A 15,618-nucleotide genomic window follows, 5' to 3' on the forward strand; every position below is an offset into this window, starting at 1 on the left:
TTATGTAGTCTTCTGAATCTACTTCTTCCAGTGAGATTCACTCATGTTGCTACATGTGTCATCACCAGCCAATTCTTTTTTTTTGTTATGGAGTAGTTTATTGATTCAGTAGTTGACACACATTTGTATTTTTCCAGATAATTTAATTATAACGGTTAAGAATATATCATTCAGGCTGAGTGTGTGTGTGTGTGTGTGTGTGTGTGTTTTCCTCTTGGATAAACAACTTACAGCAGAATTTTTAGTTTACTTGCCTTGTGTTACACTTAGCTTTATGAGAAACCTTCAAACTAATTTTTTCTTTCTTTTCAAACACTGAATTCCTTTATTGGACAAAGTCTGGTATCTGAGAACAGTCATTAGATGTGTGACTCAGAATAAACATATATTCATCTCATTTGCTGGAAGAAATTAAGTTCATGAGAATCTAACATTTTCATTTTTTTTTATTTAAGAAAGGATTAATGAACAAAACCATAGGGTAGGAGGGGTACAACTCCACACAATTCCCACTGCCCAATCTCCATATCCCACCCCCTTCCCAGTAGCTTTCCCATTCTCTATCCCTCTGGGAGCATGGACCCAGGGTCATTGAGGGTTGCAGAAGGTAGAAGGTCTGGCTTCTGTAATTGCTTCCCCGCTGAACATGGGCGTTGACTGGTCGGTCCATACACCCAGTCTGCCTCTCTCTTTCCCTAGTAGGTTGGGTCTCTGGGGAAGCTGAGCTCCAGGACACATTGGTGGGGTCTTCAGTCCAGGGAAGCCTGGCTAGCATCCTGATGGCATCTGGAACCTGGTGACTGAAAAGAGAGTTAACAAAGGAAGCCAAACAAATTGTTGAGCGATCATGGACCCAAAGCTTGGAATAGTGGAGAGGAAGTGTTAGGGAGGTACTCACTGCAAACTCTAGTGTACTTCTGCTTTCTTACTTTGGTGCCATACTCCAAACTCAGTCAATTTCTGCTTTGCGTTTCTACTTCTTTTTTTTTTTTACATGCATAACATTCCCCAGATTCCCATTTAACAATACAACCCCCACTATTTCATTCATCATTTTTCATGGACCTGTATTCTCCCCACCCACCCACCCACCCCAGAGTCTTTTACTTTGTTGTAATACTTCAGTTCCATTTCACGTTCGACTTGTGTTTTCTTTTCTAATCTTGTTTTTCAACTTCGGCCTGAGAGTGAGATCATCCCGTATTCATCCTTCTGTTTCTGACTTATTTCACTCAACATGATTTTTTCAAGGTCCATCCAAGATCAGCTGAAAACGGTGAAGTCACCATTTTTTACAGCTGAGTAGTATTCCATTGTGTATATATACCACAGCTTGCTCAGCCACTCATCTGTTGTTGGACACCTGGGTTGCTTCCAGGTTTTGGCTATTACAAATTGTGCTGCCAAGAACATATGTGTACACAGATCTTTTTGGATGGGTGTGTTGGGTTCCTTAGGATATATCCCCAGGAGGGGAATTGCAGGGTCATAGGGTAGGTCCATTTCTAGCCTTCTGAGAGTTCTCCAGACTGTTCTCCACAGAGGCTGGACCAATTGACATTCCCACCAGCAGTGCAGGGGGGTTCCTTTGACCCCACACCCTCTCCAGCATTTGCTGCTGTTACCTTTTCTGATGTGTGACATTCTCACAGGAGTGAAGTGATATCTCATTGTTGTCTTGATTTGCATTTCTCTGACAATCAGAGACTTGGAGCATTTTTTCATGTGTTTCTCGGCCTTTTGGATCTCTTCTGTGGTGAATATTCTGTCCAAGTCCTCCCCCCATTTTTGGATGGTGTTATTTGTTGTCTTGTTGTTGAGTCTGGCAAGCTCTTTATATATGTTGGTTATTAAACTCTTATCTGATGTATGGCATGTAAAGATCTTCTCCCATTCTGTGAGGGGGTCTCTTGATCTGGGTAGTGGTTTCTTTTGCTGTGAAGAAGCTTTTTAATTTGATGTAGTCCCATAGGTTTATACTAGCCTTAGTCTTCCTTGTAATTGGATTCGTTTCATTGAAAATGTCTTTAAAATTTATGCGGAAAAAAATTCTTCCAATATTTTCCTCTAAGTATCTGATAGTTTGTGATCTAACATCCAAGTCCTTGATCCACTTGGAATTTACTTTTGTATTTGGTGAAATACAGTGATTCAGTTTCATTCTTCTGCATGTTTCAACCCATTGTTTCCAACACCATTTGTTGAAGAGACTCTGCTTTCCCCATGTAATAGTCTGGGTCCCTTTGTCAAAGATTAGATGTCCATAGGTGTGGGGCCTCATTTCTGGGCTCTCAATTCTATTCCACTGGTCAATGTGTCTGTTCATGTTCCAGTACCAAGCAGTTTTGATGACAATGGCCCTATAATACAGTTTGAGATCTGGCAGTGTGATGCCTCCGGTTCTGTTCTTTTTTCTCAAGATTGTTTTGGCAATTCTAGGTCTTTTCTGGTTCCAGATAAACATTTGTAGCATTTTTTCTATTCTCCTAAAAAATGTGCTTGGGATCTTGATGGGGATAGCATTAAATTTGTAGATGGCTCTGGGTAATATATTCATTTTGATGATGTTAATTCTTCCAACCCATGAACATGGAATATCTTTCCACTTCTTTGTGTCTTTTTCAATTTCTTTGAGTAGTAACTCATAATTTTCAGTATACAAGTCTTTCACTTCTTTTGTTAGGTTTACTCCTAGATATTTTATTGTTTTTGTTGCTATAGAAAAAGGAACTGATTTCTGGATTTCAATTTCTTCTAACTTAGTGTTTGCATAGAGGAATGCCACTGACTTTTGAATGTTAATTTTATAGCCTGACACCTTACTGTATTGCCTGATGATTTCCAAAAGCTTCTTGCTGGATTCCTTAGGTTTTTCCATGTATACTATCATGTCATCTGCAAATAAGGAGAGTTTCAATTCTTCTCCTCCTATCTGTATCCCTTTAGTTCCTTGCTCCTGCCTGATTGCTATGGCAAGAACTTCCAACACTATGTTGAATAGTAATGGTGATAGTGGGCAGCCCTGTCTAGTACCTGATCTGAGGGGAAATGCTTCCAGTTTTTCACCATTGAGTATGATGTTGGCTGTAGGTTTGCTATCTATAGACTCCACTATCTTCAGGAATTTTGCATCTATTCCCATTTTTTGTAGTGTTTTGATCATAAAGGGATGTTGTATTTTGTCAAAGACTTTCTCTGCATCTATTGATATGACCATGTGGTTTTTGGTCTTGCTTTTATTGATGTGGTGGATCACATTGATTGATTTACGTATATTAAACCAACCTTGCATGCCTGGGATAAACCCCACTTGGTCATGATGAACAATCTTTTTGATATACTGCTGTATCCAGTTGGCTAGAATTTTGTTCAATATTTTCGCATCCATGTTCATCAGAGATATTGGTCTGTAGTTTTCTTTTTTGGTTGTGTCCCTGTTTGCTTTTGGTATCAGAGTGATGTTGGCTTCATAGAAGCTGTCAGGGAATATTCCAGTGTCTTCAATCTTCTGGAAGACATTTAAAAGTAGAGGTATTAGTTCTTCTTTGAAAGTTTTGTAGAATTCATTTGTAAAACCATCTGGTCCAGGACTTTTATTTTTGGGAAGATTTTTGATAACTGTTTCAATTTCATTAGCTGTGATGGGCCTGTTCATGTTATCCACTTCCTCTTTACTTAGTTTTGGAAGTTGGTAGGTATCTAGGAAATCATTCATTTCTTCCAGGTTCTCTAACTTGGTGGCATATAGTTGTTCATAGAAGCCTCGCATGATATGTTGAATTTCTGCAGTGTCTGTTGTGATTTCTCCTCTTTCATTTACTGTCCGATTTATTTGGGTCTTCTCCCTTTTTTGTTTTCTGAGTCTGGCTAAAGGTTTGTCGATTTTGTTTACTCTTTCGAAGAACCAACATTTACTTTCATTGATCTTTTGTATGGTTTTCCTATTCTCAATGTTATTTATTTCTGCCCTAACTTTAGTAATTTCTGTCCTTCTGGTTGCTTTAGGATTCCTTTGTTGTTCTTCTTCTAGGTCTTTAAGATGTGCAATCAGGCTGTTTATTTGTGCCTTTTCTTGTTTCCTAATGTGTGCTTGTATAGCTATGAACTTCCCTCTTAGGACTGCTTTAGCTGTGTCCCAGATATTTTGATAGCTTGTGTCTTCATTTTCATTGAACTCTCGAAACATTTTGATTTCTTCCTTGATTTCCTCTTTGACCCAGAAGTTGTTAAGAAGTGTACTGTTGAGCTTCCACATTTTGGGACTGTTACTAATCTTTTGTTGATTGTTAAGTGTTAGTTTAATTCCACTGTGGTCTGAGAAGATGCTTGGGATGATTTCAGTGCTCTTGAATAGGCTGATGCTGTCTTTGTGGCCTAACATATGGTCTATCCTTGAGAATGATCCATGTGGATTTGAGTAAAATGTGTATTCCAGTGTCTTGGGATGAATGACTCTGAAAATGTCCAATAGTTCTAGTTTATCTATCTCTTCATTTAGCTCCCTTATGTCTTTACTGATTTTCTTCCTGGATGATCTGTCAAGTTGAGATAGTGGGGTGTTGAAGTCCCATACTATGATTGTGTTACTGTTAATATATTGCTGTAGCTCTTTCAGTAGAAGTTTGATGTATTTAGATGGCTTCTCATTGGGTACATAGAGGTTAATAATTGTTAAGTCCTCTTGATTCACTGATCCTCTGAGCATTAAGTAGTGTCCATTCCTATCTTTTTTAATCTTATCTATTTTAAAGTCTATCATGTCAGATATGAGAATAGCTGTTCCTGCCCTTTTTTGTGGGCCATTGGCTTGAATGATAGTTTTCCATCCTTTCACTTTAAGTCTGTGTTTGTCTTGTTGCGTTAGGTGAGTTTCCTGTAGACAGCATATTGTTGGGTTGTGTTTTCTGATCCATCTTCCTACTCTGTGTCTTTTAATAGGTGAATTCAGGCCATTGACATTTATTGATATCAAAGATTGAAGATATTTTAACACCATTCTTGTAGAGTTTTAGAGTGTTCTGATATATGTCCTATTTGTGGTGGTCTGATTGTTTATAGGAGACCTTTCAGAACTTCTTTCAGGGCAGGCTTGGTGATGGTTGATTCCTTCAGCTGTTGCTTGTCTGAGAAGGTTTTGATGTTTCCATCTAGTCTGAATGACAGTCTAGCAGGATATAGTATTCTTGGCTGAAAGCCTTTCTCATTGAGCACTCGATAGATATCTTGCCATTCTCTTCTGGCCTGTAGTGTTTGTATGGAGAAGTCTGCTGCTAATCTTATGGGTTTTCCTTTTTAGGTGACTCTTTGTTTTTCTCTTGCAGCCTTCAGGATCCTTTCTTTATCCTTATTCCTTTCCATTCTAAGTATGACATGTCTTGGTGTCTTTCGGTCTGGGTTAATTCTGTTTGGGACCCTCTGGGCTTCTTGAATCTTTATGTCTTTGGTATTGTCTAGACTAGAGAAATTTTCAGCTATTATGGCCTGGAGAATGCTTTCTTCCTCTCCTTCTCTTTCTTCCTCTGGTAAGCCAATAATGCGTATATTGTTTCTTTTGAAGTCATCCCATAGGACTCTGTTGTTGTTTTCAGCATCTCTTAATCTCTTTTTGAGATCTCTTACTTCTTTTTTAGTTGTCTCTAATTCATCCTCAATCTTGCTAATTCTGTCTTCAGCCTCATAGATTCTATTCTCTCTGCCCTCTACTGCTTTCTGGAGTTCATCTATTTTGTTGCCCTGCTCTGATACTGTTTTAGCTTGTTCAGCTAGTTGCCTTCTTAGCTCAGCGATTTCAGCTTTCAGCTCTCTAATAACCATGAGATTATTAGAATTTTCTTCCATATTCTCATTTGTTGTTCCTGCATTTCTGATTACAATTTTTTCAAATTCTTTACTCACTCCTGTTATTATTTCCTTAGCTAATGTTTGGATGTTGAACTCGTTGTTTTGTGCTTCACCCTCTGGAGGACTTTTAGCTGGACTCTTGTCCTGGTTCGAGTCTCCAATATTTTTTCTTGTTGTTTTAACCATTTTATATATTATGTTATGAGTTCCCTTTATCAGTACTTTTCAAATTATTGATCACTATTGCCTGGATTGACTTGTGTCTAAGTTATTTAATTAAAGGTTTTACCGTGGTGGAAGTTAACAGTTTTTTTTTCAATCCCTGAGTTGGAGCTCAGTGGTGTAAAAGCCTCTTTGTTTTTCTTCCCTGTAGGCTATGGGAGCCTGAGGGCTTTTAAACTATCAATAGGCTTCTTAGCTTAATCACTGACTCATGACCAAGAGATAAAGCAGGGTGTGGCAGAGATAATCCAGTGGTTATGCAAAGAGACTTTCATAGCCCCTCAGCTATGCCACGAGGTATAGGTCTTCTCCTGAGTTTCCCGGTTAGATCTCTGTCCCCTGGTGTCCCTCCCTGTTGCTGCTCCAGATTCTGAGGGTAGTAGCAATGGAGACTCAGAGTTGCACTTGGTGAGTCTCTGGGGAGCCCTTTCCTCCCTTCAGCTGTCCCCTTGTTGTGGAGCAGACTGGAGGTGGTGTCTCCACTGATAAACTGCTGAATGTTAGCAGTCACTTAATCTCTCCTTAGGCCCCTTTCTCCTCTCTGTCACCAGCCACGCGTGTTTGTACTCATGGGTGATTTACTGGGTTCCTGTGGTCATTCTAGTCCTGTCTTGTTTCGGTCCGGGTGGTCTCCTTTGGTATTCCTAGTTGATCCGGGAGAGGAGAGGAGAGAAAGCGATCTGCTGCTCGTAGCTCCGCCTCCGGAAGTCGAATCACATTTTCATTTTTTAAAAATCATTTTGTTGGGAGGCTAATGATTCATAGCCCTGTTGTTGACACACTGGTACAATTTCTCATCTCCCCAACTTGGGCCCTTCACCACTATCAGGCACCAGAACTCCACACCTCTCTTTACCCTTTCCATTTCCTCCGTCTTCAGAGTCCTTGTTTTGCTACAGTACACCACATCTAGTCCAAGTTTCACCTTGTATTTTCCCTTCTCGCCCTTGTTTAAGTTTCACCTATAAGTGAGATCGTCCCCTATACATCCTTCTCTTTCTGGCTTATCTCACTGAACATGATTCCTTCAAGTTCCACCCAACGTGAGGTAAAGGAGATGGCTTCATCAAGTGGCTGGACTGTATTACAGTCCTTCCAGAAATCAGCTGACCTTCATCTTCAGCAGTACTTCATGTTACTGTGGTTGTTGATAGCCATTGATCATAGCAGGTAAATCTAGTAGCATATCACCCATGCTTTTTATTTGCATTTTTCCCATGACTAATGGAGTTGAACATTGTTTCAAATGCTTTGGGGGGCATTTGAAATCCTTTCTTTTTTTTTTTTTTTTCCTCCTCCAGGGTTATTGCTGGGCTCAGTGCCTGCACCATGAATCCACCGCTCCTGGAGGCCATTTTTTCCCCCCTTTTGTTGCCCTTGTTGTAGCTTCGTTGTGGTTATTATTGCCCTTCTTGACGCAATTCGTTGTTGGATAGGACAGAGAGAAATGGAGAGAGGAGGGGAAGACAGAGAAGGGGAGAGAAAGATAGACACCTGCAGACCTGCTTCACCGCCTGTGAAGCGACTCCCCTGCAGGTGGGGAGCCGGGGGCTTGAACCAGGATCCTTACGCTGGTCCCTGCGCTTTGCGCCACGTGCGCTTAACCCACTGCGCCACCTCCGACCCCCTTGAGATCCTTTCTTAACAGTGCATGTTTGTCCATTTTGTGTCAGATTATCTAACCTTTTCTGATTTTGAGTGATTATATATGTGTGTACACACATACACACACAAACACTTTCTAGATATAAGTTCTTTGCCAAATAAATAAAATTGCAGATATATTCTTCCTCTGTTTTTGCTGTTAATTTTGAAAATAGTCATGTCGGAACTCAGTCACACCCATTTGTTTAGTATCCACACAGAGTTGAGCGTAGAGTAGTTGTGATGGAAATCTAATAACCACACAAAGCCTGACATAATTAATGTCTCATCCTTTACAGAAAATGTTAACTCTGATCTAGATAACTATACAACAGATTACCACAAACTTAGAGGCTTGCAACAATGCACACATTTGTAATTACACAGTATCCGCGGCTAAGTTGGCTGCTGACCACATAACTGGGTTCTCTATAGGCTGTCACGGGCTGCAATCAAGGTATTGTCTCCAGCTGGGTTCTCATCTGGAAGCTTAACTACAGACCGATCTATGTCATGCTTGCTCAGGTTTCTGGCAGAATTCATCTTGCAGCTATGAGAAAGATGACTTCTTTGCTAGCTATGGGCCAGAGTGTGCCTTTATCTCCTAAAGACTAGTAACCTCTGCACTGTCACCTGATCGTTGTCATATGTGGTACACAGAATGATAGCTATCTTTTTCTTTTTTAAATATTTAATTTATTTATTCCTTTTGTTGCCCTTGTTGTTTTATTGTTGTAGTTATTATTGATGTCATCGTTGTTGTATAAGACAGAGAGAAATGGAGAGAGGAGGGGAAGACAGAGAGGAGGAGAGAAAGATAGACACCTGTAAATCTGCTTCACCACTTGTGAAGCAATGCCCCCACAGGTGGGGAGTCGGGGGCTCGAACTGGGATCCTTCCGTGGGTCCTTGTGCTTTGCGCCACATGCACTTAACCCGCTACTCTACCACCTGACTCCCAATAGCTACCTTTTTCAAGGCCAGTAGGAATGTGAGAGCAAGTCTGCTAGCAAGAAGAATCTTAAACAGCATAACAAAATCGCGTGACATCTCATTGCCTTTGCTGTGGCTTCTATTTGCTGAAGCAAGACTCAGATCCTGCACACATTCAGAGGAAAAGGACTATACAGAGGCTAGTGTAGTGTAGTGTAGTGTAGTGTAGTAATAGTATAGTATAGTATAGTATAGTATATGTAGTGTAGTAATAGTATAGTATAGTATATGTAGTATAGTATAGTAATCGTATAGTATAGTACAGTATATGTAGTGTAGTAATAGTATAGTATAGTATAGTATAGTATATGTAGTGTAGTAATAGTATAGTATAGTATAGGTAGTGTAGTATAGTAATAGTATAGTATAGTATATGTAGTGTAGTGTAGTGTAGTAATAGTATAATATAGTATAGTATAGTATATGTAGTGTAGTGTAGTAATAGTATAATAATAGTATAGTATAGTATAGTATAGTATAGTATAGTATAGTATATGTAGTGTAGTATAGTGTAGTGTGGTAATAGTATAGTATAGTATAGTATAGTATAGTATAGTATAGTATAGTATAGTATATACTATGAATGAAGACCTGGAAGCCAGGGTCACAGGGAGTCATCTTGGAATCTATGGGCTACAAAAATTATTATTAATATGTTGCTATTTAAATTTACAATTGTTCCTACATATATTTGAAAGACTTTTTAAAGCGAAAATGAAATCCTGCTCATAGCTTGTTTTGCAACTGGCTTATAGTATGAGCAGTATGGCATGAACACTTTCTGATGTCCATAAGTGAGGTCCACACCATCCAGTGGCATCTCATCATATGAATATACCCTTATTTAATCTGTTCCTTGTGGTTAAACAACAAAGGTGCTTGTGACTTTTGCCACATTTTACTAGGCTGTAATAAAGTGTATGTAAGCACTCAGTTCCTCGCACTGCTGGAGTACTGGATGTAATCGTCTTGTATTCGGTGGCTTTGGACTGACATATATGCATGAAACTAAATGTTATCTCTTGTTCTTTCCTATCTCTGCTTTAGATAAAAAGGCTGACTGCACCATCACAATGGCTGACTCAGACTTACTGGCTTTGATGACTGGTAAAATGAATCCCCAATCAGTAAGTATGATTGATGGAACTTAAATCAGTTCTAATAGATGTTAAATCACTTAACTCATTCCACTTCATCACCTGCGTCAGCCTCACACGCTTAATATGCCAAGCGATCAAACCTACAAAACTCCATGCTTCCCAATAGGTTAACTTTTATGAAGGACAAAGATTAGTGGAACAAACTGTGCTAGCTACTGTCCTGGAAATGACCCAGTAAATAAGAAATCGTTCCCACATTCAAGGCATCCCAAATTTGGGTGTAAAACAGATCTGTGAAAGAGCAAATGGCTCTTGCTTGGCTTTGGGTCAGAGGAGGGTGGAGAAAAGGAATAGCCATGTCTTCTAAGGCCATTAGAAAAAACCTTACAGAGGAAATGATTTATGTGTTCTTAGCACTTACCAATATTTTCTGATTTTCTGCAGTAAGATGTATCTTCTTCAAAATCATTACAGAAACCATTATGTTTTATTTTTGAAAGATGTGTGTGAGGTTATTATCCACTCATTGTTCACACTGCTGACGGGCTTAGCTGCTTCCAAGTGTCCTCCTGTGCTTCCCTTTCCCCTGTTGTATTGCCAAAGCGATCATAGTGTATGATCATTAGTTACCCTTTTAGTTCCTCCTCCTACCATTTAACCTTGATCTGAACTGAGTGCTAAGGGTGGTCAGAAGGTCAGGGTGCACAGATGAACAGTCATAGCCATTGACTTGACACTGGCATTTCCATCCACTGGGAGTGAAGATGCATGCGGAACAAAGGTGTTTTTTTGTTGTTGTTGTTGTTGTTGTTCTTTTCATTATTTTCCATGTACTTATTTTTCATATACTCTTTTTGTCTGAAGCAGCCTTCCCATACAGGACAGGGATCTGACCTGAAAGATACCCTGTCGTTCAAACTTAGGTCAGATGTTATCTCCAAAGACCTGTTCCTAATCATTGAGAAGCTTGAGCCAATCCTTCTTTTGGGCCACTTGTTGGACCATGAATGTAGCAGTTGTCACATAACATTAGTCATTATATACCTATGTTTTCCTCATTAGGTTGTATCTCAGAGGAATAAAATCTGTCTTATTTGTCTTCATGTCTTCAGAACTTAGCATGATGCCTGATACTATGTTTTGTTTTCACAGCCTCTAATTATATTGCATTCATCTAAAATATATTTATGCCTTGTATATATTTTCCTGGTGCTAAGTGATAAAAAATCTTTATACTCTGTAGACACAAAGTATTGAACAGATTCAATATAATAAACTTTCCACTAGGAAGAGATAAAAAAAAAAGAAAGGAGGATTACTGATTTAATAATGTTTGACAGGAACAAAGGATAAGAGGGGGACAGTCCCACACAGTTCCTACCACCAGAATTCCACATCCCATCCCCTCCATTGGTAGTTTTCCTGTTCTTTATCCCTCTGGGAGCATGGACCCAGGATCATTATAGGGTGCAGAAGGTGGGAGGGCTGCTTTCTGTAATTGCTTCTCTGCTGAACATGGATATCAATCCATACTCCCACCCTGGCCCTATCTTTCCCTAGTGGGAAAAAGTTCAAGAGGTGGAGGTCCAGGGTACATTGGTGAGGTCCTCTGTCTGGGGAAGTCAGATTGGCATCATGGTATATCTGCAACTTGGTGTCTGAAAAAGCATTAAGATATAAAGCAGAACAAATTGTTTAATAGTCAGGAACTTAAAAGCAAGAATATACTAGATGTATTTTGGGATCTTCATTTTGGAAAAAGCTAGTAGGTCTATTTTAGGTATAGTCCATGGGTTCCATGACTTTACTAATTTTTGCATGAACACGACAGCTAACATGCAGGTGGACCAGTGGTATTGTCTGGGGAGATGGTGTCAGAGTTGAGAAATAGGACCAGTTAGCTGGATCAGGGAAGAGAGTAGCTTCCAAATGGGAAAAGTATATAAATACTGTTAATTGTAGGCCCTATCGATCTGATTTGGAGCCTACATTCAGTACAGAAGCCTGCATAACCTCTGTATCCCAGTAGGTCTGAGCTTGCATTTCATGGTTATAGCTAGGAACATTGTAGGCTACACCCAATTCAGGACCAGTCTTTCTCGAGTGGCAGAGTATGTTTTTTGTGATTGCTAGTAATTGAAAGATTGAATAAAATCTGACTTCTCTTACTGTTTCTTAAATTATTTTTCTAAGCAACTAAGCATATATCAGTAGCTATGTTTCTCTTTGTCATGTTTCAGTTGAGCGAGTACACACCATTGACATTGACACTGACATTTCCATCTGCTGGGCTCACTGTAAAAATCTGGACTGAGGGAGTCGGGTGGTAGTGCAGCGGGTTAAGTGCAGATGGTGCAAAGTGCAAGGACCAGTATAAGGATCCTGGTTCAAGCCCCCAGCTCTCCACCTGCAAGGGGGTCACTTCACAAGTGGTGAAGTAGGTCTGCAGGTGTCTGTCTTTCTTTCCTCCTTTCTGTCTTCCCCTCTTCTCTCCATTTCTCTCTGTCCTATCCAACAACGACGACATCAATAACAACAACAATAAAAAAAAAATCTGGACATAACAGAGGTCACTGGTATAGGAGCTGGATACCAGCCTTCTCCCTGCCATGTCTCCTCTCACTCCTCTGTGCATTTCTCATAAAGTGATCAGATTTCATATAACAGCTCTCCTCTTACCACCCATTTTAGGGAAAAAATGCCAGCTTCTTTTTCTTGAATACCTATTAGCACCCAAAGGAATTAATTATAAAAATAGCAGACCTTTCTACAATTGTGCTAATGTCCTTCCCTTATATTGAGAAGAGAATGACTGGAAATGAATTAAATGCTGTGGAACGTATACTTTCAGTGGCTGGCTCCATTTAGAACAAAGCAATGTGCTACTCCCTTGCTGAAAGCACACACAAAGGACCCCAGGAGCAGATTGAAATGATCCTTAGGTTTGCATTTCTCTAATGGCTGGTGACTCATGGTTTATCACAATAATTAGCAAATAGCCATTTTTCTCTTTTAATTTGAAAAAGGAAAAGATGGCAAGTTTCTCTTCTAGGTGCAATGGGCATTATCATCATCATCATCATTATTATTATATATGTGGTGTCCTGAGACACCTGACCTTTGAGTCATCAGACAAAAGAATGGCTATATGCCATAGAGAAGGGAAATAGTTTGTCCAGACAGAGGAGGAAGTAACAAAAAGGGAGTTAGTCACCCTTCCCAGACATATAGGAAAAGCATAGTCCTGTGCATTCGTGTGGATGGGGCACAGAAGAATTCCTAACATCTTCATGTACTTGCTTAGGAAGTTAAGACTCCCAGAGATGTGTTTTCTGTCTTGTTCTGTTTTTCACCTAGCCCTTTATTTTAATAAGTGAGTTGAAATACTGAGATCATAGCTGGAAAGTCATGTTATGTTTTGAATTTTGCTATCCCCTTTGAGTTTTCCCAGGATTCTGTTACATGATAAATTTAGCAAATATAATGTGATCTAATCTCAGGCACTTGCTAACTGAAACAGGTTATAGCTCTACACTTCAGATTGATTTGATTCCTCTTACTAAGCCAAACATTTAACATAGGTACCTCAGTCTTCTCAGGCTGCCTGGTTTCCCTCTAGAAGAATAAATCCTTCACCATGTAGACCAAAAACAAACAAACAAAACTCAAAACAATAAACACCATGACATTTCATCTATTTATATTGAATACCAGGAGTTACTTTAAAAAAAAAAAAGTGTGTTGTGTTATACACATGCTTTTTCTCCTATGAGCCCACTTTGCCTATTATTTGGGACATGTATCACCTTCGAGGAAGGCAGATAAAAGCAGACTCAATTTCTAAGAGAAGCCATCTGGGAAACATGTGTTTTCTTGACTGCAGTATGTAAAGCATACAAATCTTTTTGCAAAATCCTCTTTTGAGAAATCTGGATCTGTGTTCTGGAAAACTTCATATGTTGACAAAAGTTTAAGTAACTTGAATAAATAAATGATCTCAAGGTAGAGTAATCTAGAGAATACCAGCAATCTCACAGAAAATTTTTTTTTTCTTTCCTTACAGGCCTTCTTTCAAGGAAAATTGAAAATCACTGGCAACATGGGTCTGGCGATGAAGTTACAAAATCTTCAGCTTCAGCCTGGCAAAGCTAAGCTGTGAAGAACCCTTCTTACCTACTTTTGAAAGTCAAGATGCAATCTATAGATATTTGTATACCCACATATTTCATGGTCAAAATTTAGACTGAAACTACACATTGACAAATAGCATGAGATTTGTTTTTAAATGGGTGTGATCAAGTTTGTTTTTCCTAACTCTGGGTGAATAGAGCCTAATGGTATATTACTGCTTTGCTGAATTATATACACCTGTGTGTTACAAATTTAATATGGTAATTATGATTTGGGGGCAAATTGAGCTTCAGAATAAAATTAGGAACAGCAAAATCCAAAATCATGTAAACAAAAGCTCTCACTTTGCTTACAAAGTGATATATGTAGGGATTATTTTGCTGAAGATTCAGTTGAAGTATTCCTTGGGAGAACTAGGGAAGAAACAGACTACCAGTAGTAGCTGGCCTGGAATTTAGTGTTGTGCACTTAACAATCTTGATCTATTTTACACTACTGTTTTTTAAAGTTCTGTAATAGGTTTAAAGAAAAAAAAATATGAATCTTGCATTTTTGCCACCAGAAATAGGTATTTTCTTTCCAAATCAAAATAAAGAAATGATCAGAACTTGGGTGGAAAAAGTATCTATAACTGAACACAGGCCTATTTTTAAAATGAAAATATCTTTCAATGGATTCCCTTCTTGAAAATATCAGTGTATTAGAATTACAGCATGCTATTGTTAAAAATAGTTTGAGCAGATAATTTGCTTGAGATGCACTTTTCAAATTATAATCTCATATTAACTAAATTTGTATAGCTGTCAATTCTTTCTCTTTCCTTATAAGTTTAATTATTAACATTAATTTTTCTTCCTAATTTTTCTAATGCCAATGTTAATTCTGGTAATTCAGTAAGATATTGGTAAAATAATACTTTTGGAGGAATGTTTAATAGAAAATTAAAATAGCATTTCCTGATTGCCTTTGTATTCTTTGTGTGTGTGTGTGTGTGTGTGTATTTCAGTTTAGAGTTGTTCTAAATGGTGGAAATTGAGAAACATTAGAATATTTACAGTTGGTGTTATCCAGGTTCTATCTACTGGTTACTTTGACATAGTCAATTCTTGATTAGGAAGGCCACATTTTTGTAGTGAAATAATCACTTGACTGGGGGTCAAGAGTCTTGCTTCTTTTAGGACCTGTTTACTAAACTGCTAAAAGAAGGCATCTAAGACTTCTTAAATCTCTCAGGTCCTTTAGTTCTAACAATCCTATAAATTGTACTGGATGTGCAGCAGAATTGATTGGGAGTTCTTAAGGCCCCACTTTCCTGTTTGTTTATTTACTAGCTAGAGACAAAGAAGAATTGAGAAGGAAGGGTGATAGTGTGAGAGACACCTTTGACACAACATCATCACTTGTGAAGTTCTTCCTACCCTCTGACCCCCTTGAAGATAGGGACCAGGGGCTTGAACCTTGGTCCTTGTGTATGGTTAACCATGCATTCAGCCAAACACTTTGCCCCTGACACTTTCCTGTTTTTAACATATTGCTTCCCCAAAGGTAATCACAGGTAAATAGATTGGTGGTCTTATCCATTTGCTTAGATATTAGGAGCTGTGATAGTCAAATTAGGACCCTTAGACCATCTAACTTTGCATGTCTGTGAATAAGACTGTATGTCAAGCCAATATAAACTGATCTC

General features: G+C 38.8%; 1 protein-coding gene across 5 annotated transcripts in view; it reads left to right on the forward strand.

The window, feature by feature from the left end:
* Nucleotides 1-14,891, forward strand: part of SCP2 (sterol carrier protein 2) — a 342,267-nt gene extending 327,376 nt beyond the window's left edge. For 4 of the 5 annotated variants that reach the window (XM_060206215.1, XM_060206213.1, XM_060206214.1 and 1 more), the window contains 2 exons: nucleotides 9,748-9,827; nucleotides 13,864-14,891. In XM_060206215.1, coding sequence (XP_060062198.1) covers nucleotides 9,748-9,827; nucleotides 13,864-13,959 — 176 coding nt within the window. In that variant the 3' untranslated portion in view covers nucleotides 13,960-14,891. Of the gene's footprint in view, nucleotides 1-9,747; nucleotides 9,828-13,863 lie in introns of those variants that run through there. The other variant, XR_009553884.1, reaches the window with a different exon arrangement.
* The last annotated feature ends 727 nt before the right edge of the window (nucleotides 14,892-15,618 follow it).

The sequence above is a fragment of the Erinaceus europaeus genome, chromosome 13, assembly GCF_950295315.1.
Source record: "Erinaceus europaeus chromosome 13, mEriEur2.1, whole genome shotgun sequence".
Classification (NCBI taxonomy): domain Eukaryota; kingdom Metazoa; phylum Chordata; class Mammalia; order Eulipotyphla; family Erinaceidae; genus Erinaceus; species Erinaceus europaeus.